This window comes from Lepisosteus platostomus, chromosome 10 (assembly GCF_059453375.1).
Source record: "Lepisosteus platostomus isolate fLepPlt1 chromosome 10, fLepPlt1.hap1, whole genome shotgun sequence".
In the NCBI taxonomy this organism is placed as follows: domain Eukaryota; kingdom Metazoa; phylum Chordata; class Actinopteri; order Semionotiformes; family Lepisosteidae; genus Lepisosteus; species Lepisosteus platostomus.
The window spans coordinates 55,568,758-55,594,602 of NC_142620.1; the positions used below are offsets into that span (position 1 = coordinate 55,568,758).

The 25,845-nt window shown below is 38.8% G+C and overlaps 1 protein-coding gene across 9 annotated transcripts in view; it reads left to right on the forward strand.

Moving 5' to 3' along the window:
• Positions 1-25,845, forward strand: part of diaph2 (diaphanous-related formin 2) — a 488,074-nt gene that overhangs the window by 420,946 nt on the left and 41,283 nt on the right. For 8 of the 9 annotated variants that reach the window (XM_088597461.1, XM_088597456.1, XM_088597458.1 and 5 more), the window contains 3 exons: positions 2,318-2,453; positions 17,864-17,956; positions 19,254-19,304. In XM_088597461.1, coding sequence (XP_088453587.1) covers positions 2,318-2,453; positions 17,864-17,956; positions 19,254-19,304 — 280 coding nt within the window. The remainder of the gene's footprint in view (positions 1-2,317; positions 2,454-17,863; positions 17,957-19,253; positions 19,305-25,845) is intronic. The other variant, XM_088597463.1, reaches the window with a different exon arrangement.

The following is a 25,845-nucleotide window of genomic DNA, read 5'->3' on the forward strand; positions in this document are numbered from 1 at the left end:
TTAAGAAGGTAATAGCAATAATATAATAATAACCAATCCTCTTTATGTGTTAAATGATAAACGTTCTCTTATGCAACAAAGGAGACTAAAAACAGTGAAAATTATGTGATTAAATATGTGTTTGAAATGAGTATTAATAATTATTGATGCTTAATGATTGAGATAATTATGCACTTTATGCTGGGATCCAAATGAAATTAACCTTTTCAGGTCCACTAAAGGAAATGCTTTTGAATCCAATAAATATTATGCTGAAGCCCAAATGCAGATAATTATGGCGTTATTCTGATTAATATATGTTGGCTTAACTTTTTGCCTTCACTTCCATGGCAAGAAGCAAGTTTGATTTGGAGTAATTTGCAGTAAATCAGTAACAGTGAGTGACTTAATTCATGCCTGTCAATTACATGTTTGGGACAAGTAAAGCAATGGAAAAATAAAATGAATCCTTGTCCACTAGCAGAATGAAACTCTCTGCCCTTGTCATTTCACAAGGAGACTGTGACAGCGAGTGCTCTTGTCACTGGACTTGGAGCCAGCAAGGCTTTTATTTAGTATGAAGTGTTTTTTTTATTGCCTTACAGATACAACCCCTGTAATCCCTCTGTCTTAATGTGAAACATGACACATGCAGCAGGCCTGAGGAGACTCAGGCAGGGTCTGGGTGGTGACTCTCATGATATCGGAGCACAGAAGCAGGATAACCTTCCCAGCCGGTGTATGACCCCCCACAAAGTCCAGCTGATATGCAAAACCGCAGCCGAGTCATGACAAACGTACACCAGGAGCCTTGAGTTAGGAGATATTTTCAGGACCCAGTGCTCAGGCTTCACAGTGCAGCCTGTTGTGTCTGTGTCATTTGTGTTAAGCCCATTAATGAGACTTCTTCTAGTGTTGCACTCTCAAAGTCCCTGATGCCCTGTTGACATTTGAAAAGGAAAAAAAAGCAACAGGTCACTCTTCTTGTTCACCACTGTTATCCTGGACATCATTTGTGTTGTTGTTATCCAATCTGGAAGGATTTAAATCAATTTCCATTGCTGTTGTATCACATACAGTATGTGATGGACATCTTTCCCACGTTCTCTAAGGACACAGATCCACACACCTTCTCTTTGCACTTCACTCAGATATTGACTGTAGACATTTTGAGTGCTGATTTTTTATTGGAAAGGGTGAATGCCTCATTGGCTTTGAAAATTATTCATGAAACTGGTTTTAACACAACACGGGAAAATTATAACATGGCCCGTTTCTCTTGATGTTATCAATAGTATACTGGGTTCTATACACTTTGGTTTGTCAGTCAAATCTGTTACACATCTGACCCAGATCAAGGCAACCTACCTACCTGAAACCTGATGTTCCTGGAGAAGAGGAAGCTGTGCCTTTTCAGATTAGCTTCACTGTCTTCCTCTGAATGCAAGCCAGTGTGTCCTTATTGTCTTTGATGTCCAAGATTGACGACTGTTAGATGTGCAGTGTGGCTTCAGAATATCTTTTAAGCACACAGCAGAGAGTCGGCTTTCTGTCAACTGATCAAGAATGCATATCCCAAAGATCTCTGTGGTGGGGAAATATGTGTGAGTGAGAGAAGAAGGGAGTATGTTCCTGTGTTTGGTGCTCTGTGTAAAGTGTTTCATAGCAAGCTATGAACTGACGTGTTATGTTTCTACAAGACATTACATCAGCAATCAGTAACAAGTTACATTCCCCCCCCCCCCCTTGTAGTGCTGGAGGGAGGCAGAGAGTGGGATGAGGTACAGATGCCAGCAAGTAATCCAGAAAACCAAATCAAAGGATAACTTATACTGTATATGAGCCTGCCCTAGTCACAGTGAAGAATATCCAGAGGTGTTCTGTAAATAAATCCTGGTGCCCTGCTGCCTGAGTTTGTGTAACCACACAGATCTCTGTGACCTCAGAAGAGCTGCAGCATTTGTTTTGTTTTCTTCTTTATTATCTAATGGTTCTTAATAGGATCAATAGAAAATAAAAGTGGATCACTTAGGTATTAATTGAAAAAAAGACTGTTTTGAAAATCTGTGGAATAGAACTATATCCATATTCCTTATGAGAGTTTCCTTTGTTTTGGTTTTCAAAAGTGTGAACACTGGTTTTGTTTAGGCTTTTTAATCACATTTTGTGCTTCTGCTGTTCTTACCATCCCAGTGCTGTGCTTCCAGAATGATATTGGCTGAGGATTCCCTCAGTTATGAAGTTCCAAGCTCTTGTCAAGCTCTACAGCTGCTGTCGATGCTGGAGGGCTGCTCTGTGAGCTCCAGTCCTAACCTGTGTGCCTGTGTCTCCTGTGCAGGATGCTGTGAAAGACAACCACAAGAAGAGGGAGATGGAGGAGAAGATCAAGAGGGCGAAGCTGGCAAAGGAGAAAGCTGAGCGGGAGAAGCTGGAGCGACAGCAGAAGAAGAAGCAGCTGATTGACATGAACAAAGGTAACATGCTGGCGAGCTGCTGCCTCGGAGCTTTAGGGTGCCTGGGAAAGTGCTGAATAATGTTACAGGCTGCGCTTCCAGGCTAATTGGAGCTGGCTGGAGGTGATTTAGCATGTTACATACAGTACAAAAAAGAAGGTTGTATTGATTTCCTCTGTTTGCTACTAAGGAAGCAAATATTAACCCGCATTTTACCCAGGCAGACAGGCCTTCAGACAAGACTTTAAACTGAGGATAACGACTACTTGCACACTAAAGATCCCATGACACTGTTCAGAAGAGTGTGGGTGTAAACCCTAAATTCCTTAGAGTTACTCTTGGTTCTCCTGGTGACACAGTCTCTCGCTCCCCCTTCTGACTCGCTGTGCAGTGGGTCTGCTGGAGCAGAATGGCTGCATCTCCCTGGTGGATTCTGCACATTTAGTGGTCAGTCAAGTACAGTAGGTCCCCCTCCATACAATATGCTCTGTAATGAAAATCACTATATAAATTAAATTGATTATACAGTATATATACATTTCTAATGCTATATTGTATTGTTAGAACTATGAATATGATAGTTCTATAGATAAGCCTTAGGGTACAAGTTTATTTTTAAAATATTTTGTGCACATGCATTTTTTTGTTCCCATCAAAGGCAGTTGTGACCAGTTTGTTATGCAGTTATTCTGGGATTCTGGTTTTTTTCATTTATTATTATTGTTATTTCCCCTCTAAATTATACAGAAATATCTATCTTAGAAACATCATTTATCTTAAAATGTACCATGGGGATCCTTTCACTCAGCTGTGAGCACTTCGGCTCTGGTGGGTAACTAGCAGACAGACACCCTCAAGTGCCGTTGAAGATGTAGGTCACTTGTAAAGATGTTGAGCTTCTATGGGATTCAGGTTCACTGCATTTGTAGGGCAGGCAGATAATAGGCTGTCAGGTAGAGGATTAGTCTAAGGAAATGTGGTTTTTCTTCCTACTTTCCGTAGTTTAAGTTCTAAGTGACACAGATGCATTTGGCCTATTGACATTGCACTCCAGCATTGCATTTCATGCTGGCTTGAAAACACAGGATTTTAAAATAACATTTTCAATATAATAGCAATATATTTTCCTTCACGTTTCAACTATGATGTGAAGAGTCATAGAAGATTTGAATTAGATCACTTGTTTTTTTTTCTTCAGTAAACTCTAACTTCAGTAACCTGTAATGATGGTACTCACCATATATCTGTGTGCTATAAATGACCCACTTTAATTTTGTGAATAAAATAGTATTGTTTTTAATTCTATTGTATGTGTAGGGTCTACACTTGCATATTTTCATTCAGCTCTGCTAGCTGTTGCTCATTTAGTTGTTTCTAGTTGATTTAATAATGTGTAATATAGAGGGAGCTGGACACCTAATACTGTTGTGTGATCATTAAACCACACAGCTGAGCTGAATTGTTCCCCGCCCTTCCCAGGAAAGTAGAAAAGCAGAGATCTAAATGAAAGCGATATAGACTTCTGATTTTAAAAAGGAGCAAATAACTTTATACATGTACTGTATATCGTTTACCCAGGGATTTTCCTTGTGATGCTTTCAAGTTTCTATTTGATGGCACATGTTTTTTCATGCTCTTCCAATAACTAAAGCAAACTGTGTGTTAGTGCTCTGTTTAAGTTTTGAACTATCCCTCATGGGAATCTGTTGTCCAGTTCTAATAGCTGTGCAAAAAATAAAATAGCTTACATTATTATGCTGCAGGGAACTTGTACTCCCCATATTCCCAGAATGGGAGACATTGTTCATTAGTAGGTTAGAAGAGATTTGGAAGACCTTCTGTAGATCCACTAAAATTGCAACTTTCATTCTTCAAGAAACTTATTGATAGCAGCAGTCTGTAAAGTCATGTGAAAGACCCTGTTTGACAGCCAGCTGGTTTCAAATGTCACACAACAAAAGAACTGCAGAGTACCAAGGGCATTTCTGGAATGTGAATTCCTAGTATACAGTACAAGCTTCTTTCAATGTGTTGTAAACTTTGAGACTGAAGAAGCGCAGAGTCGCGAAGTGACCTCTTTTTAATGGTGCCGGGTTTGCAACACTGGAAAGCACATTGAACAATCTGTGTCTAACCACATAGCAAAAGATCTTGTATATTAATATTTTAGTTTGTACAGATTTTGATCTTTAGTGTCTACAAGCTCCAAAAGAAGTGTTATATAAATAAAACATTACAGTATTTTAAACTCATATGCCAAGGGCAATGAAATGTTATAAATTTCTTGCATCTTCTTAACTCATCTCTGACCCCTTCATAACCTTTCTAGGTGTCTTCTGTTTGAACATAGTGTATTGAGCAGGGAATAGTGGTGTGTTGCTCTGCAAATCAATTGCACAGGGTCCATTAAGAAGCATTTTCACTCCTGAGCAAAATGAGTGCCTCGTGTAACTGAGAAAAAAAAATAAAAGTGTAAAGATTTTGATCTGGAAATGATTAGATTTTGTTTAGAGTTAGAAGAAGTAGAGAAGACTTTGCTGCTAAACAACCATTTCTTAGGATTTGGTTTGAAAGATTTCTTTTAGTTTTATACCTATCTGTAAGGATGCTTGGCAAGGTCAGCACTGGTCACCAGTTAAATTATAGGCCTATTCTTAAAAAAGCATTCTGGCTTTTATACCTGCATTATCAAAGAGTGTGAATAACTTAAACATAATTAATGTGTGTTGAAATTTAAATGTACACAGTAATGGGCTGTAGCTCAACAATTTAAGATACTCTTCAACTCTTAAAGACAAGGCATTTAAGGGTATTACCATATTAAAATATGTCTAAGTAGTTTTCACTATAAACAAGCCATACACATTTATTGTTGATATTAATAAATGTGTTCTAAGCATGTATGTAATTATCTGTTATATTGACTTATTGTTGGTGAGCATTTGTTAAATTACTCTATTCCTCACTACACCTTTACAGTAAAAAAACAGTTATAAATTAGAAATAAACAGCAACATTAATTAACATCAGCAAACTCAGGATAAAGAAGCTAATTACTATATATTTAAATCGTTTCTCTTTTAAATCTGAAGTGTACTGTGTTTCTTCTTGTAAATATTAGTTACAAATACAGTAAATCAAGAAGAAAATCTAGGATACTGTGGACAAAGTGAGAAATTTTGAAAGAAATTAGGCCTTTGGAGATCATTTTCTGAGACAGACCTGGAAGGTAAACAAATGAATGGAAATAATCACTTTATTGCAGAGCATTTTGTTTTTTTAGTTGCATTTAATTCATTTTAAGGGGCAATTTATATAATGAAATGGATTTTCATTCATTTTGTAAATTGGAAGCTAATCCTCTTCATAAGCAAATGATTAACAATCAAATTAATTTTTCATGATTTTATTCATTCTGATTTTTATAGAGGTTTGTGTTGTGGTGGTCAGGAGTCATGACCATCACCAACAAAAATAAAACAATTAAATTTTTGAACAATTCAATTGAATCAAATAAGAAAAGGTTATGAAAACCAAAGTTTTGAATTAACATCTTCAGGTTGACATCAATATTTTATTCCTTTTTGACAGATGAACTGTGAGCACACAGGCAGAATCTGTTTTTGTAGTGAAGTATTAGCAATACTAATAGGGGAAATTGCTTATGAAGTCATTACTCTGTTCCCCATTTGTTTTAATTTGCTCTAAGTGGATTTCCATATTCTCTCGGACTGACCAGATGTTCAACATTCTCCAAATTGCTTTACCCACTGAAAGTAAATGGGAAATACTGTAAAATAGCCTTAATCCACGTAATCCTTCTGTCTCTAATAGAACAAGATGTTTCATCACAGCAGGATATCTATTATGCTGCAAGATATTACATTATGTCATAGACAGCGTGCTCTGTGTGTGTAGAGGAGTGTGAGAGGTTGTTCAGGAGTGACTGGGCTGGCTTCTGGCTGATCCTTAGGGAGCAGTGGGTCCTGGCAGCTGGTATCACTATGCCATGTATCACGGGTGATGGCAGACTTCATGCTGGCATTGCTGAGGTCAGTGTGTGTCCATTGAGAACACCCCCTGGTCACCCCCCAGTGACCATGAAACTGACCATGTAAGACGTCATTGAGGCTTCTCTGCTCCTGGGTTAAAGTCATACAATACCAATGAGGTGAAAAGCAAATATAAGAGCACAGTTTTGTTCTTCAAGATGAAAATTTTATTTGTGTGTTTAATTTCTGAAGTTTAGATGCCATAACATAACAAAAAAAGACAAACAGAAACTTGGCAGCAATTTTAGTGAGCTGACTATGGTAGATGGGTTGGAATCTTCACCATTGTCACAGATGGGGCTGCTTTGAGAGTTGCTTTCCACCTCCCAGAATAAAACCCAGTCTAAATAATTGAAAAAATCTGAGTGAAGGTTTTGATTCAGCTGGGACTCTGTACATTATAAAAGAGTATAACCGAGGGAATGTGTGTGTGCGTACTTGTGTGCCTGCGTGTGTGTTCTGGTGGGGTGTCAGTGACTCAGACAGATGCTGTGAGCTGGTGCTTCAGTTTGGCTGGAGAAGGAGAATACCAGTGGTCAGTGCTAGAGGCTGGCTTATTGTATTAGACATAACTGCCACAGTCAACCAGCAGATGTAAAGCCTATTTTTTACTTTGAAAAGGAAAGAAAAAGAGAAAAGACAAAACAGAGCTTAGGTTATATTGATGGGCTTGAAGCCCTTGAAAAAGGTTATAGAATCATTCCTATTTTATTTTCTGAAAGGTAGGCTCTCAGATTACAGAGAAAATCAATTGCAGATTCATCTGCTTCATTCCTGGTCTCTCTGTGTATTGTATTTGTTCAACTAAGAACCCTTTCTTGTAAGTGAGATGTTCAGCTCCATTCAGTAGCACCAGTGCTGTTTGTGTGTAAATGCTTACTGTATATACGTGGACTTTATTTGTGTCAGCTCATGCATCTGTTTTATCTGTCTTTCTGTCTTCCCAATACTCTAATGACAAAGCACTGTGAAAGAATGTGAACAGGTGAAAGATTCCTCCTCCTAGGATTCACAGCACCGTTATCTTTTGATTTACACTAGAGCAGAGCTACTCTATAGTCATCTAATGCAAATCTTATGAAATTGTCAGTCCTAGTTAATTGGTGTCTTTTAAAAATGCATTGAGTTCTCAGAAAAGGATATCAGTTCAGTAAATATGAATTAGTACCAGTAAGTGACAGTGCTTGAAGACATGGCTGTGTGCAGGGTGCTGCATATATGCCAGGTGATTATAAAGTAACAGCACTAAAGGAGTGACAGGGAGCTGACAGTGGAAAGGTCAGATTCTCACAAGATGTTCCACAGCTGGAAATGAATGTACTGTAGCTCCAAGTCAAATAGAAGACCGCCTCAGGGAAGCCCAATCCATTATGTGAGCAGCAGAGTGAGGAGCCACACCAGTCATTACATATTTGGAACTAAAGTACTTAATTAGTAAGCAATTAACTAGTTTATCATGTCATTACTTGAATAATACATAACATAGAGAACAGTTTTCAGAGTTTGTTCCTCCAGAGCCAAACTGGCTTCTTGTTTTCTAAAAGTATCTGTGAATAATTTGGGAGGAAATGCCAAGAAACTGTGGTGCACAAGGGGAAAGATTACTTGCTTTTTTCTTTTCTGTATTATGTTGGGGAAAAAAATACCCACTTTTAATTTTGAGTTAGAAAAAGTGCAGAAAATCCTGCCGTGGAACAAAAAGTCTTGCTAGACTTTCCAGTCTTTCTGTTCGTCTGTTAAAGGTCATTTTAAGTTCCAATAAAAAAGATTTTACTTGGGGAACAATCACATTGTAATAAGGTTAATGGTACTTAATTTTGAGAACATTTGTCGGTTAAAAATGATATCAGTTGCCCGTATTTTTCACTTCTAAACAAAACCACCTAAAAAAATCCTCCTTTATCTGCATTTTCTGAAATTTTGCAATTGCAGTAAGATCAGATGTAATTTGTTGCTGTCAGAAACCAGCTTTTGGTTTTGAATTATACCACATTACACTCCAGAGCCACAGGAATCTGAAGCATGAGCAGATCCAGACACAAATCCACAGGCTGCACCATGCAGCGTGAATTTCAGTCATTACCTTGAAAGACAGCAACAAGGGCAAGGGGCTTATCTACTGTAGTACATCTAGTCTAATAAATAATGGCATACTTGATAGCAATATATTAACTGACAGGCAGACTGTCATCTTCCTGAAGATCATGATACCTTTTTAGATGTTACAGTATATGTGATTAGAGTTGTCCTCAAGGAAAAAGTTACACTCTGACAAAAAAAATAGTTCTGTATTTCTTAGCACTAGTTTTAGAATTAATTTTAATACCGCAAGTAACAAATCTTAGCTGGTTTCAGTGTATGTTTTTGCAGTTATTTTATTTTTATGCCCTGTTCTTACATGCCTACAGAAGTAGAATCTGCAGAACCGAGAGCCTTTTGATTATTCTATGATAATTATTTCATTACAAATTAATATGACTTAAGGGATTTTTCCCTTGGAGTTTTCTTCAAAAAATATGAAATAATCACTTAAATAAGAAACTTTTTTATGTTTTTGGATTAATATTTTTATAGAAAAAAAGCTAATTAGACCAGTACTAAAAGCTATAATCACTTTAAGCCTGTTTAACTTAAAGCGGCGGTCTCTCCCTCAGGTCACAGACAGAAATGAGACGATACCCCTGAGAAATTTTACATTTCTATATTTTAATTCAGGTTTTCCTCCCTCTTTGAAAACAAAATTGGCTTTAAATTTCGTTATAGAACTAGAATATCTATGGGTGGTCTCTATTTGAACCATTTCTACACATCTTAAGTTGCTTCCCAGCAATCAGTCAAATTCAATTACATTTACTCTAAAGAACATCAAACACCCATCGCCTTCGCGGTTTTCTCAGCTGCGTTAGAGTTTGGCGGTCATTATTATTAATTATCATGTTGTCCTGATTTGTGCAGAAGCACCTCTAGACAAGACAGGACAGTGAGACTGCAATAGAGAAGGAATGGATTGGCAGAGGAGTAATTAGGAGGGAAAGAGAGGTAGTGGAAGCTACAGTAGATAGCCAGTCAGTTAGATAACAGCGTCCAAATTGTTTTTGGGGGGATTTCTGTTATGTATTCTATGGGAGGGAACCAACCTGTGTGAGGCAAAGGAGCTATTTTCCGCCAGCAGACCCCACTACACAGTAGATGACATAGAGAAGAGTAAAATTACTAAATCAGTGGTAATGAGGCAGAAATGTTGACAGGCTACAAGGTGGTAATGCATCTGTCAGATGTCCTCCACCTCTCACCCTTGCCCATATTTACATCTTTCTACATTCACCTGATTTTTTCTGTCTCTGCATTCTACTCACGTCCTTATAACTGCCCTCCTACCCCCAGCAACATGCTGCCACTTTCCACTGAACATGAGACAGCTCCAGACCTCACCCGCCACTATTAGTTTCCCTCCGAGCTCCCAGCTTCTCTCTGCTTGCTTGCTTTCGATCCCCAACCCTCTCAGCAGTCTTTCAGACCTGTCCTTCCTGCTCCTGGCCTGTCCCTGTTCTCCGTCACACAGGTGGCCAGGGTTATTTCTGAGGCAGGCTTCGTCCTGCTCTGTCCCAGGGCGAGTAAGGCATGAGAGGCAGGGGTGTGAAAGCACGGGTTTGCTTTCTCACAGCTCTGCAAGTGTTCCAGCTGCCGTCATCGCAGCCCTGCAGCAGCTGTCCAGATGGAGATCCTCTTTTTTTATCTCTTTGTTTTTTTATGGCAGTCAGTGTGATGCAGCTGTGTAGGGCATGGCTGGGACTATGGTTTCATAAAGTGTGGCTGGGCTTGGCTGCTCCTCTTTCTTTATCGTGCTGTTTCATAGAGGATCCCCCCACCCCTGTAGTCCAGGGCCTCTGTCAGTGACTGAGACAGCTCTCCTCTCCACTCACTCGAATCCGGGACCGGGCACCCTCACACCTTCGGGGTTGCTGTGCATTAAGGAAACATCCGTGATTCGATTGCCACAGAATCTAGCCACAGTTGTGAAATCATCCCTCTGCTGTTCTCACAGATTACAACGTTATTTTGTAATGATTTGCAACTCAGGCAAAGAGTGTTAAGACGAATAAATGAAAAAAAGAATTCAAAGAATTCCTTTTCTTTTGAAAGAGCAACCTGTTCATCGCGGACCAACCTCCCTTGAGGAGTCTCACATTAGGGTGGACAGTTTAGCCTTCTCTTCGCATTGGCTTGATCTCATTTGACCGCGGCTTGCCTAGTGCCTGCCTTTGATCTGATGCGGCGGCTGCTTGTGAAGTGTCTGTAAACAGGGTCAGCTTGTGGAGGAATGCACAGAAATAACACCTCAGCGTGGCTGGGAATCACCCTCGCTGCCTCCTCCCTGGTCCACACTGGGCTCTGAATGCTGCAGAGAGCAGGGCACCCTTTGTGCCAGAGGACACGCCCCCCTTAAGCAGGAGGTAGCATCATAACCTTGCAGGCTCTACCCATTGCTGTAAAACACGGCTCCGCATAGGTTTGTATTCACAGAGCATGTGCTGAGTTAATTGTACAGGTGACTTTCAATGGCATAACAGATGGGATGAAGTATGTTCAGAAAACAACAACCAAAACCCAGCCAGTACAATTTTTTCAATGTTGCTTTTTTTTTTCTTCAGCATGTTGTTGATGTGGGCGCATAGTGGGGGGCGGGGGGGGGGGGGGCTGGGTGTGCAATCTCTGCGGCACCCCTTCAGAGTTGTTTCAGCTCATCAAGTACAGGGGCTGAAAGCTCTTATTAAATCTCATTAAAGAGCCAATTAAAGTGGAGGATCTGTGGTAGTGAGATTGCAGTGGGGAAGCACTGCAATAAATAAGCTCCTTTGATGTATGTATTTTTACGGGATAAATATCAGTAAAAAATATCAGAAAAGAATGATTGCATTCATTATTAGAACTGGAAAATAATGTCTGCTTATAGTTCATTATTTAGGTTGGCCCTTTTGTATGTAAGCTGCATCACAGAACCTCTGGATTCCCTTATCGTTTGACTTGAGATTAGAAACACATTTAAAATGGTGTGGGCTTTTTCAATTCAGCCTTATTCTCACAAAGTTATTAAAGTGTATTACATTTGCTTACAATTTAGCAAAACAAAAACAACTATAAAACAAAACCAGAATGACTGTGGATTAGAATTTTCTGATTGTACTGTAGCTGGTATTGTGTGAACCATCTGGAATTGTGATCTTAATCGATTCTGGGTTTTTTTCCACGTTTGAAGGAGATGACAGCTAGCAAATTGAATTTATGCACAGAACAGTGTTGACGCTGCCACGTAATTATAACAATGCCATCGCTTCAGTTTTTAACAGAGAAACAAAGTGATGAATATCGATAGGATGTAGCTTTGCTCTTCTCTGGTGAGTTTTTAATTCATCAGGAATTTCATAAAATATGAATAGACTCAGTTTGCCCCTAGGACACTCGTGTGCCCCTGTCTGCAGTGAGCCAAACTGAGCAGAACCCCTAAAGATAGATAACCTGATTTCTGGATTACAGGTAAAGCAAATGGATCTGCTATTTGTACTTGTAATTACTAAAGCAGGGTAGATTCAGATATATTACCAGCTGTTTTTCACAAAATAAATCTTTGCAAATGAGTGTGCTGCTCAAAAAGAATAGAACAGCACCTTTATTACCAGTGGCAGCGCAGCTCGGTACATTCTCACAGCTTCTCCTAGGCATGGAGAATGCAGTGCAGTCTGCAGATGTGTGTTGACAGGGATGTGGACTGATATGTGGACAATATTTACCTTTTGTTGACTTGAGCGAATAATGTCTTTATCAGATTGTTGCACGAATGGATAGGTAGACAGATGGAGTTGAAAAGCAGAAGCAGTTGAAAAGTTTGGCATATGCCCCACTGAACATGATAGTTAAATGCATGAACAGACTAAAAGTTTGAAAGATTAATAAATATTTTAACAGCGTTGGATCAATAGAGTCTTGTCCGTGCCCTTGGTATGTAACCTGACATCTGTGAGCCAAAGGGTGAGGTCCATGGGACAGCAGTGGATTTACCTGCCTGAGAAATATTCGTGGTCAGACAGAAACAACAGTTATCTGACCCTCTCATCTCTAGGAGTTGGCGAGGTCTGGTGTGCGAGAGGATTACGAGGTGGAGAGATAGGTCTGAAGGTCTGTGAGACTGGTGTGGCTGAAGAAGACTGATATCAGTTCCTTACCTCTCAGGTCCTGGGGATAGTTTCTGCTGCACACGGACCTGAAGTAATAGGTCACAGAGATGAGAGCTGTTGCACTTAAACCAATCCCTGAAGGTTATCATTAAACCCTGCTCCGTTCACAAGAGCTTTAGCCAAATCCAGCTTGTCAGCTGCAGTAGGTACCTTTTCATTTTAAGTGGCACCAATGCAGCATTAAAGTCAAAGTTTATCTGTCTCTATACTAGCTTAGCACAAAAGTGCGTCTGTGCTATTTAGATGTTACCCTGAATATGTTTTACTTTTGAGTTAAAAAGTATATTTCAAGGGTATTGTTATGTAAGTTAGAGGTCAAGAATAATTTTATAATACGTATAACTTTTTTATTCATTTTGTCCATGTTCCTGTTGGTTTATTAGCTACTTCATTGGTTACAAAATTCACAATTCAAATTGTATTCTTGAGTTATTCAAAAGTGTGGCTCTACCTTGCAGTTCAGTTATAAATACTTAGGCATCAATATAAATGTTGCCAGATATTTAGTAGATGCATTGTTGATAAGCACATTCTGTGTGCACTTGTACTTATGTGGATGTTTGACTGATGTTTGAATTACTTGTTGTCAGACTGACGAAGTCAAATATCTAAAAAACTGCAAACACCTTTCTCCTTTCAATGTCTGCTTGTGGATGGCTGGATATTGCAGAGGAAAATTCTGTATTTCTTTCAAATTGACATCCATCTTTTCTTACACAGAAATCACAGCCCTTGACTCTCTTCTCCAATGCAGATACTCTTGTGCTACACATACTGTAATAAGCACCTACCTGCTGCCAGTTACCTTGTCTTGAAGCTAATCTCTAGTGCGAATTCACAAATCCGTAAGATAGCTGTACTTGTTATCCCTTAATTAAAAATGTGACAGAGCACACGTCAATATACTATAACACGAATGAGGAAAGGAGTCAGACTCCAGAGCTTATTGGTGCATTCAGCAGCCCAGGGCACCAGCAAGAAGTGCTACATGATACAGGCCCCGATGCGAAGATCAGAGTAACAGGCGCAAAGGTTCACAGTGAAGGAGGCTCTGCAGACACTTTCTCACCAAAGGAAAGCCTTTAGGTGTAAAATAAAGAATTGTTCTTTACTGCATAATGAAGTCATTAATAAGCTAAGGGCTGTTAGTTGCAGCTTGTGAAGATGTAATATTGCATGAGGTTCAGAAGATTTTGCAGGTCTCAACCCTACCTAACTCATTTGGGAGGCAATTTCCGGTGCATGTAATTGTCTTTCTGAAAAAAATCAGAAACATTAAGAAACAAAGGTTACTTCTTTGCAATTCACAAACATCTAATCTATGTTTCCCACAGACCGAGACATAACAATTAATGCATGTTTTGTACTGCTCAAAGGGACACAGGCAAAGGTGTCATAAAGGGAAGATGTAAACTTGAGTGGCTTAGTTTGAGTTACAGAAGCAGCTATCTAGAATGTGCATCAAAACTGGTGTTAGTGGAAAACAAACTGTTGTATACTAGTCTGCTCCTGCATACCGAATCCAGCCCTTCACTGGTCACAGAAAACAGATAGGTGGCACGTGTGTTGCATTAGCTTTTACTGCAACAGTATTGTTTTTTAGTCTAATGATCATATTTCTTAAAAATATAACATTATATATGTTACAGTATATAAAGATAGAAAATATCTAGCCTAGCTACTGTTTTAAAATGTACAGTATCATGGCTGTACAGTTTTTTTCCTGAAAAGGGGATTAAATGCCATGAACAGATCTCTCGTATTAGACCACTACGTATGGTACAGTACTGTAACATTTATGTACTGGAAGCCTACTTCTTTAAATCCACTTAATATGGGATCATGTCAGTAAAGGGGAATTTAAGTAGCTGAAAATCAAAATAAATTAAAAATATTATCATTTAACATTATTAAGAATATTAATGTATAAATATACAATTCAATGTATTTATACAGCTTTATTTTTAATAAGCAGAAAATTATTAATTAAGTTCAAAGGTACCTTTATTTTTAAAATCAATTATATTAATTAATTTTAAATCAATTATTACTGTTGTCAGGAATGTTACTCTCATGTATATGTCTTAAATAGTTTTTTAATTACATCTATTAAGATGTTTTTTATTGCCAAAGAGGATTATCATCTGATTTGCTCTGATTGATTAAAAATTTCATGTTAAATGTGACTTTCGTGAGAAAAGGGTAGTAACATAATGTGTTTTTGTGAGTTCATATTTAATAGATGATTAAGCTACATTCCTCTTAGATGGCCTCAAAAGAAAAATCGGTCAATGGACTTAAGTGCTTATGGGCTGTTTTTTAGTGACCCAAACACATTTGTAAATTATGTGCTGTATTTTTAACGTAATTAAGAACTACTATTTTCATTTGTGATAGTAGCAAATAACACAACTTTGTTTTCCCTTAAAGCTGCAACTAGTTCTTTTTCTGTATACTGTATCAGAAACTGTTATCATAAACTAAAAAAATTGGGGGAACAAATAGACTGCTATTTTAAAATGTACTGCAGTTGTAGAATCGCCTAGCAGTTCATGGGTTATACAGTACCAATTCATCTGACAACCACACACAGCTACGGTGCTTTAAGGATTTACTGTGCCACCTGGGAGTTTTACAGAATAGCACAGTCCTGCATCAGATTATTTGAAAAAGTAAAAAAGCCATGATGCAGTACCTATCGCAATATACCAAGTGACACCTCGCACATTCTAGATGGCGGCATCTGCACAGCAAAAACAGTTCATCTATTGGTAAAGCCCAAAGATTTGTTTTAGTCAATACAAAAATAATTAAATAATTCAACATAATCGGTTACCTATTAATACAGTTTAGGTTAAAGTAAATGCATTTTCTCCGTGATTGTATGTATACTTCATTTGGAGGTTTTTCAAATATATAAACACTTTCCAGGAGAACACTGTGCCCATTTCACTTGACTCACCTAGTTGCTTTGTCGAACAAAAACACTACATGGTCCAAATTAAAGCCTGTTCTAGCACAGTAGTATAGTGGCAATGAGTGAGCATCCTCTTCAGTAATTAAGCTGCTCTGTATCTGAGATGCTCCCTCTGAACTTAGCTAGTTCCTGAGGCTTGGTCATTATGGATGATGAATTGTGCTACAGTTAAGCCAGAAGTAGGACAAATTGATCAAAGTGTCAGTTGCCCCCTGTGATGACTAGAAACCCAGGGAGAAAGAAAGACAGCTGTCTAAAAGTGCATTGCACCACATGTGTGAATTAAAATAGTAAATACACAAGTGAGATATGAAAGTATGGGTAGTTAAAAAATAGTCAGCACATTGCATTTCAACTATACTGTAGTGTCATTTGGATTGCAGAAAGAAAGTGTGCATCAGAAATAAAGTGCTCTCCTTGCTTCTGTTGGGATTTGGAGTCAGTTTATAGTTGGATGTGAACTGTCTCGCACCATTGTCACATGGGAGAAGGAATATGTAATTTTTATTTGGCAGCAGGGAAGGTTAATCAAATTCAGTATCATCATAGAACTGCACATCACAATATATAAACACAACTACATGCCATTAAACGGCAAGGCTAATTAAGCTTGATTTAATCTGGGTTACTTTTAAATACAGTATGTACACAGCACAGCCACTTTGATTTCAGTTTAGCCCTTGGGAAGTGCCTAAGGAATAATAAGAGACCAACTAAAAGAATTAATGAGGTACATTTTTTAGACCTTGGCAATATGCATTACATTTAATATCTTTATTTTTATTTTCTTTTAATGTTTTGGATTGAGTAATTTCAGGAGGAGCTGCCTGGCACTGTGAAAACCAAAAAACTCTATATATATATTGCCATTGAGTTAATCAGGGAAAGAGTGGCATTACCTAAAATTAATTAGGCAGACTTGTCTGCTTGTTCTGGTCATAATTTCTATTTGTTAGCTGTCATCTCTTCTAAGTGTGTGAGAAAATAAATGATTGATTACAATGTCTGAAAACACATATCTACACTATGGATACTCTATGGCAATTCTTAGGTGAAGCTCCTTCCCCTATTGTAAACATCTTAAGAGCTGTAACTCACTCATGTTGTCAATGTCCATAATTCAGCTTAATGATTGTAGTTTAAATTTATGTATGATCTGGAATGCAGTGAGAAAGAGAAGCCAGTGAGTCATTAGCAGAGAGTGGAGATAGCTGACCCAGATAGAGACCAAAGTTTATTTTAGACTACAGGCGTACTGTATAGTCACGAAATCTTTATACTGTATGATGTGATTTAATGTATAGGTTTAACCTACCATTGCAGCCATATGTTAAGAGTTTGGACTTTTCTGTCTTGCTTGTTTTTGTTTTTTAGTTTTGTCCTGCAGTGTTACAGAACAAAGAGCTGCAGTGGCTTGGAGCATATTTTTCTGCTACTTTCCAAGCGTAGTCAATGATAGAGCACCCAGGTATCGACAAGTCCCATACTAAATCTGACCGCGAACCCCAGAAAAGGTATTCGTCAGTGACAGTGCACATATCCCATCACCTTCATGTGGAGATACGTCTGTGTTTATTATACACACATTGTTTGCTACTTACTCACCACAAGCTGTGAATAGTTTTGTTTTTTTCCACAGTACATGTATTGCTTAAATGCTTGATGTCATGCACTTAAATTCTGATGATTTGAAAGGAATAGTAATACACAACCACAGTACAAATAAGTGGCTGTCTTTAAAGCTCTATAGAAACATGTGCCATTGCCCCATATCTTGGTGGTTGTGGAGCTGCAGTTATCTCTTTCAGCCATCACTAGCAACAGTCTTTAAAATGTTTGCTTAGAGCATAATAAAGTTTATAAAATAGAATAGGCCATTTAATCCCCCTTGTCCATTAAGTAGTTAGTATCTTATTGATCCAAGGTGTTTCTTGAAAGAAAAACAGGATATCTGCTTCAAAAACATGGCTGTGCAGCCTTAGTAGCCTGATTGTGTCCTACGATGTGGCATCTTCTCATTAGCTCCCTCTCCTGACGCACATACTGTACAGTATGTAGTGGTTAGCCCATGAAGGAAGAAGGCCACCTTTCCACGTGCAGAGGCCGGGAGTATCCAAAAAGGACTCTCATGTGGGAGCTCACGCATCTCTTTCACCCTTTCCCCTGCAGAAGGAGACGAGACCGGTGTGATGGACAGCCTGATGGAGGCCCTGCAGTCGGGGGCAGCTTTCCGCGACCGGAGGAAGCGAGTTCCACGGAACGGTAGGTCTATCCTGTGATTGGCAATGGGGTCCAGTGATCGCAAAGTCCTGCAACGCTGCTCCCTGTTCAGTACATTTTAGGTGCACACTGTGTTTGCTTGGGCATAGAGTTGAAAATTTAATGTTTTAAGCTACTGTTCTAAATATTAAAATGAGCAATGAGAAGGCTTAAAATCACTACTCAAATTTAAATAGCAGCTAGAAAAAAGAAGACATACCATATATACTGTATAACCTTATCAGTTCTGTGTTGAAGACTCTTGAACCTATTAAATGCATCTGTCCTTGGTGCCCTTCCTAAAGGATTCATTGTCACATTGTCATTCTTAAGCCACAGATTATTGTATGTAATGAATGGATGCTGTGGATCCACAGAGACACATTGACTTACGGTACATCTTATTCTATTACCTCTGCTCTGAAGAGTGTCCATATCCAGGTAGTGAGGTGGGAGAACACAAGGGCAGTTTGTTCCACAGGACGCTTCTGGTTAAAGTGATGCCAGCCTTGCACTTTGAGAAATTTGTGCAGCCTTCACAGTGACACTGACGAATTTGACCGAACACCAGTTCCATGTCCATGTAGATTTTCAGACCGCAATGCATGTGAGTCACCTTGCATCCTAGTGAGAGGCTGTTATATGTTATGTCAGACACCAAACTGATAAATCCTGCAGGACAGTGAAAAGCTAATGTCAAAGCACATCATTACAGATGTGGCTGTGTACGGGAATGACACTTGTGATGGACCATGGGTGGCATTTTCGTGGAGCTCTTAAATACAAAACACTCAGAGATTTTGTTTTTAGTCCATTAACTCTCCAATTCCAATGTCAGGCAAGGAACATTTTGAAACAGGTATGTATTTTTTTATTTAAAAAATAAAACTGATGTATAACCGTGTATGTCAAGGTGTGCATCTTTTTTAGAAAATACCAATAAAGTGATGAATCATGCCACACTTCAGAAAACATTCTGACTCTGAGCTCCTGAATCCCTGCAGGTCACATCTTGACAGAATTCTGCCAGTGGCTGGCAAGGATAAAGAACTACTCCTTCACAACCTGCCTTTGTTTGTGTTTCCTGAATTGCTAAGAAAATCTGACATCCAGTAGAAAATTGTATTTGTCTAAAACCCTTTTCTCTGGTTCATTCTGAGCCAGCGTTTATTTAGTGTCCCAGTACTTGGCATTCTCATTGACAATATCAAAAGTGTTTCACAATGGCAAGTTGCCTTTGCCCTTTTGAAAGGCTTCCTGCTTGATGTGTTTCTCTTTGTTTGGTTCATCAATGTTACAGGTGATCAAAGCCCTTCCAGTCCAACATCATGGTGGACAGGTGCCAATAAGGGTAACGAAGCAAATCTCTGTTGCTTACCTCCATTCCCCTCTATCTAGGCAGAAATTCTGACTAACCCACACTAGAGCTTGTATAGAGATTCCTGATTCAAACCAAAAGCTGGTGTAAGCACCCAAGGATGCACAACGCTGAGCTCTGATAATCTCCCAGTCATCATTCTGTCGAAGATCTACAGAGATCTTGCATGATGATTCTATGCACCGTTCAGCACAGTCACCCTTTTCACTTTTGTGTTACACACCTTTGCTGTTTGCTTTTCTTTAGTTTTCGTTTTGCTTCGTTTCTTTTTTGGAAGATGCCAACTTCTGCCCTTCAGTTTGTTTCTTTCTTTGAGTGAACATTCAGTTCACCAGGGAAGCCATCTGAAGAGTTGGGAGAAGCTAATGAATCAGTCTGGTTAAACTGTTAACCAGGCAGTTTAGGTAGCTCATTAAGAGCTGTGTTAGAAGAGAAACCTGTATCCACATTTGCCCTCCAGAACCAGGACTGGACTCTCCTTGTCTAGATGTAAGGAACCAGCCTCTGAAAAACCTCCTTGTTCCTTTGGGACAGACTTTTTAGTGAGCCTAAGATCAGACGCAGTGATTTCCCACTTGTATCTCCTCTTCTTGTTAACCTTGCAGCATTAGCTGGTTGGCCCAATATTGAACATCAGCTGGAGCCTGCTGCCTACATTCCTCATGGCTTTGAATGATGCTAGAATCCATCATGCCCTCCACCCTGTTGTTGTCAGATGCACAATCAGCTACAAAAGTATTCCTTGTGCTATCTAGCTCTTCATACTCTTTTGTAATTGAATATTTAACCCAAAATGAAAAGCCTTACAGCACAGAACTGATATAGAGTCACTAGATGAATTTAAATGAGATATCAGATATTTGAAAAATACTAATTTGTGTACATGAAAAAGAAAACTGCAGATATTTTCACTTCCTTAGTTTCATCCCTGTACCAAAGGCTCAGTATGATTTCCTTGGTGTTGATCAGCCCTCTCAGATACCTAACCAGCTACGTACTATTTTTACCCTCTCAAACCTGCACCATTAAAGCATGTCACCACTGCCGGCACGTCCGTTTGCTTTTAGGAAATGTTCTGTCATGGGGGGCTCATGCCTCCATCAATTCCTGCACGAGGATTTTTGACTTGTTTCCCAGCTTGGCATTCTGCTTGCAAATGTCAAACGTTGCACAGAGCACCCAAAAATACTTCCCTTTAATGGATTGCGGCCTTTTCTGCCCTGGCCTACTTTGGAAAAACAGTGACAGAAAGTTATTTCTTTGCCTTTCCAGCCTTTCCCTCTGAGGGATGCCTGCTGTGTGCGTGTGAGTGTGTTTATCTGTGGAACTGTATGTGTGGTTAAGTTCAGTCTGTCATGGCTTCCTTGTATCTGAGAAAAGAATGGTGCCCTCAGTGTGATTGCATTCATGTGTGTTCAGGTACTGCTGTCCTTCCCTATGTACTGAACCTGTCCACTGGTGGGATTTCCTCTGCCCTGTCCTCTGTGTCCTCTGACAGTGACTTTCTTGTCCTGTCTTTAGTTTTACAAACAACCAAGAGTTTGCTTAGTCACCGAGTAAAATATACTGCTCACTCTGCAGTGCCTGTGCACGGATTTTAAAATGGTATGCAGCCCCTTTTGAATGTTCATCATGGTTATCTTATAGCTTTGCCAATCTTAAACTGGGCACTTTCTCCATTTTGCCTGGATTCATCACTTTTCTCTTAATATTGTTTACATCTTTCTTTTACTTCTGTCTTCTCAACTCTTTATCCTGATTTTGTGATGGATGTAATAGTTATTTCTAAGAAAATCTGTCTGTGTCTAAAGAACTGTTATTTTTGGGTGGGGCTAAGAGTATATACGGTATACAATATAAAATATGTGGGCCAATGGGTGATATTTGCGTGAATGGTGGAAAAGCTTTTATAATGCCGATATGGCAATATGAACCATCACTGCAAGACTGATTAAATGTGCTGTGTATATGGAAGGATCTACATTAGGATCAGGTTACCAGGCAGAGTGCAAGCCTTAAAGGTGTGCTTTAAAATAGAAAGAAAGCAATCACATCAGCAACAAAAAGGACAAGAAAAAACAATAAAGTTTGTTGATTCAGTGGTAGAACCTTGTTCAAATGTCTTTCAAAAGCTGTCCTTGGAGGAATCTTCTGTTCTTTTTTTCCATAAAAGAGAAAATGTAACAAGTATTCCACTTGCTCAATAAGATAGTAGATATATGATGTTATTGTGGGGTCAGAATAATGTCGGTGATGATGCCCCTTTGATTATCCGCACTGGTCTGCAGGTAAGGATTTGATTTTCATAGTGCTTTATATCCTCATGTTCCTAACTTACACATAATTCTGGTTGGACCAATTACTATCAATCATGTAGGCGGTATTAGAAAAAACATGTCTGCATTGTTATTTTGCTATTGTTTTACTTTAGGTGAAAGCATCTTTTAAAAAATTCCACCACACAATTGTTGACAGTTATAATGGGATATCAAGCGTGCAGGCAACCTCTAGAGTAGCTTTTCAATTAACCCTTTTCATGCAATATGTTGACATAATGCAGCTACAGAAGACTGCCATCAAAGTCTGAATTGTTGTGAAATTAAATTTCTGGAGCTCCTCTTTTTTCTGAATTACCAAGATCCTTAAATGATAGATCACACTGTATTTAATAGTATGAATTGCAGGCAATCAAAGAAGCTTCATGGCCAAAGTCAGTCTAAAAAAGTCAACAAGTAAAGACAGCATGTAGCGTCTATAAAAGATATGTTCCCACATGTAATTGGAATCAGATGCAAATGGTGACTTATCCTATTGCAGCATGAATGTAGCTTTTGGAAAATCTCGGATAAAACCCTATTCTATAGTGTAGTCTGGAATTAACATGAAAACCCCAAATTGTTTTTCAGGCTTCAAAACTAAACAAACAGTGCAAAGCTTGGTTTTGAAATAAGTTACAAATTAAGGCAACAAACTGCACAATCAACCTAATTTTATTTGAATTCACTTGTGACTGTAAGCATTTCACACAACACTGTGCATCTGTGCATTAAACTGGTCTCTAAATCTTATTTATTGGGCCACATATTTACCTATGTAACTGGGTCATCTTAAAAAAAATATCCTAAACTAATGTATTGTTTTCCTGACACCTGTGTCCCTTATTACAGCACATGGGTAGATTTACTAAGAGATTAAGAAGTGGGTACCTTATCCATTCAGACTCACGGTGCCTTAGGCAGTAATTGCTTTAAGCTAAAGAGAACCATAAACAACCAAGTGCCTCCAGCCCAGGAAAGCGTGATCTAATTTCTATACCACAGTCAGTTTTCATTTTGATTTTGTTTTTTGGTTATTAAAGCCATAAACTAAATACAAATGTGTTGGCAAAGCATTCCAGTCCACTGAGATGGAATAGAATGCAGGCAGGGTGCACCTTGTTCACAGCATGGGTATGCTTTATGGCAGCATGGCGGTTCATATTTCTTAGCCAGAAAAATCATTATCAGGATTCCTGGGGTAAGCACTGGAGCAGGTACTGTCCGTGGGTCACAGACACAGAGCACGTGCTCTGTTACCTCATAATTCTCTCTGATTGCCCCGGCAGATTCTCTGTTCCTTAAGTGTAGAGTGTGTAAACTCCCCCAGTGACCACAAACTTTTTCCATCGTTCTTAGAGCTATTTCTGGAAATGCTGTTCTATCGGGTTGGGAGCTACTCATGTAATCGATTGTGTGTGCAATCAATTTCTACTCTCCTTAGCAAGCCACATATTCAGTGGGTCTTTCATATAAAGCATCCCTAAGGTATATTAATCAGATTTCAAGTGGGAGAATCCAATCTTATTTATTTACTAGCTTTATAAGTGATTAAAAGACAATGCTTTCTGCCTCTCCTGCATTACTGTATAAATTTCTTCCATCAGATGTCTCCTATTGTCATTAGGGGCTCTTTGATGATGACTGGAAGAGGATCAACTTGCCTCCATTAAAAGCAGAGATGCTTTGATATAATATAAGCTAGAGTTATGGGATTTCAACCAAACTGTCTCATCTCCTCAAGACTTGTAGTTAATTCACTCTGGCAGGGGAGAAAGTGGGCTTCTGTATGTTTAATGAAGATTAAATTACCTTTTTTCAGTCATAAAATTTTCAAGGCAGAAAGGGGATGAATCTATGAAGTAGCAAATGAGACAGAAAGAGAAAAGGAGAGCAGGGAAGAGGGCTGCGCAGGAACTGAGTTTTTTGAGTAATGAAATCAAAGGTCCTGTAATCAGAATGTGACATCTGAATCATTTTTATCCTTGTCCTAATGGCACAGGGTTGGCAGAGGGAGGTGGTTACTTTACCGTTTTGAGAATCCTTGGTTTTCTGTTCACCTCTTAGCCCCACAACTCATTTCTTCCATGTTAATTCATTAGGCCATCACTGAGACTAAGAAATTTTACACGTGCTGCTTCAATTTTCAACAGTTGAGCAGAGTCCTTTGTTTTGTTACCAGTGACATGCTCATTTCTGTTTGTTCCAGAAGGTAATGCAATACCCTAGCAAAGAGACTGTTTTTTTACGGTCTTTGTTAATGATACAATCTGGATCTGCAGCCTTTCTCAGCTGATGAGAAAGGAGTTCCGTCTGAACCTGAATGCTTATTACAACAAATCAGTGAATCTCTGTTTAGACTAGTGGTATTGTTTTCTTGTGATAATAATTTGAATGTAATGAAGGAAAACATTAAATGCTTGTTATTCATACGATACCGACAAATCCAAAAAATGTGATTTTAAAGAGTCTTTATTGGTATTTGTGCTTTGACCTGTTTAGTTTGAGCTATGGTTACTTGGCTAGGTACAGTATATGGAATCAGAAACTGAGAGGGTTCTGAACTGGTTTTGTACTGGGGTGATACTGGGAACTCTGGGAAACAGTGCTATTGAGGCATGAATTGGATGGAATTGGGTTTTTCACAGAAAAACAGATCAATTAATTAATTCTTTGCTGTTTCTGTCTTGGTTTGTATTTGGCACTTCAAAACATTCGAAGCACTTGAAAATAAGTCATGTGAAGGAAAGTAGTGGTAGGATATTGCTTTACAAATGCAAAGGAATGACTTGAGATAGCATTACAATAGCCAAAGAATCATTATGTTCAGCTGTAATTGTGTTGTTGCATTTCAACTGCTGCACGTGGTTGTCATTTTTATTAAGTCAGGCGCTTTGCAGCAGATCATCATTCACCACAAACCCATTTAACCAAATAGCTGTGTGTGTGAGTAGTTTTCTACCCTTAACAATTAATTTTCTCTCTGTTGTCTGCACCTCCCTCCTTTGAACACACTGTAGGCAAAGTTGTTGATAAACAGAGATGATGGATAAGCCCCAACAGTGCAGCCCTCTAAGACCAACCTTCTCAAGGTGGTGATAGATGACTTCTATTCAGAATACCCAAGCTGCTTCACAGAGACGTTTGGCTGATGTGATTGGCTTTGAGGTGGTAGGTAGCCTCAAGGGCTTGTAACATTGCCAAACCTTTGGACACTTTGGGAGATAAAGCAGTAAAGGCCATTGATGCACTGCAGAGACAGCAACATGAGACACAACACCTGTTTGAGAAAAACAGGACTGTTTATGAGGCCAGAAATACTGCATGCACCTTTAGGGACGATCGCATTCTTTGATTGCCTTGTGTTGGGGTCAAACTCCACACCCACACATTTTTCTCCCAGAAATGAGAGTTGAAAATTAAATTTTATCAATGGAAAGAAAAAAAGCTTGGAAAACCGCAGTCGAGCTTTGTGTACCGTTTAATTGCTCATTCTGTGAAACCGATCTTCTGTTTTATTCTAATTGTATATAGGATCGTAAAACTAGCAGAGTGTAACTGCTCAGTTCTTTAATAAATGGAATATCAGTAAAAGCAGCCATTCAAGCAGAATGACACCATGTTCTTCAGTGTTGCATTGAAGAGCTTGTTGGCCTGAGCTGTTTGACTTTACTCCGGCAGTATGACCCTCTTATCTAAGTTCCTTCATAACAGTGGACTAAAATGAACCAAACCATAATGCAATAGTATTGGTTATCCTTTCACACCATTCATAAATCATTTTATAAGGGAAAGCTGTTGTACAGTATGTGTTATATGAAAGCAGTCAACCTCTGGCAACCTATGTTAAATGCACAGGCTTGTGAAGTGGAGCCTTCGAGACTATTATACCCCACCTGGCTTACTGAACTTAAATCATCTTTAATCAGGGGATTAACAAAGAGGCAATTCAACATTTTTAGAAAATGAAACAGCAGCAATCAACTCAAGTACTTTGTGACGTGTGATTGAACCTTTTCCATTTCTTTTAAACTTGAATGCAATACGTTTAAACAGTCCTGCTATTTCTAGTAAATTGACAATGCAGCATTAATGCAACCAAATACTATCTAAACTCTGAAATGGATAAAATATACTGGTCAAATACTACTAACAGCAGCATAAAAAACAACTAAAAAGGTGTGTCTTGTCTGTAAACC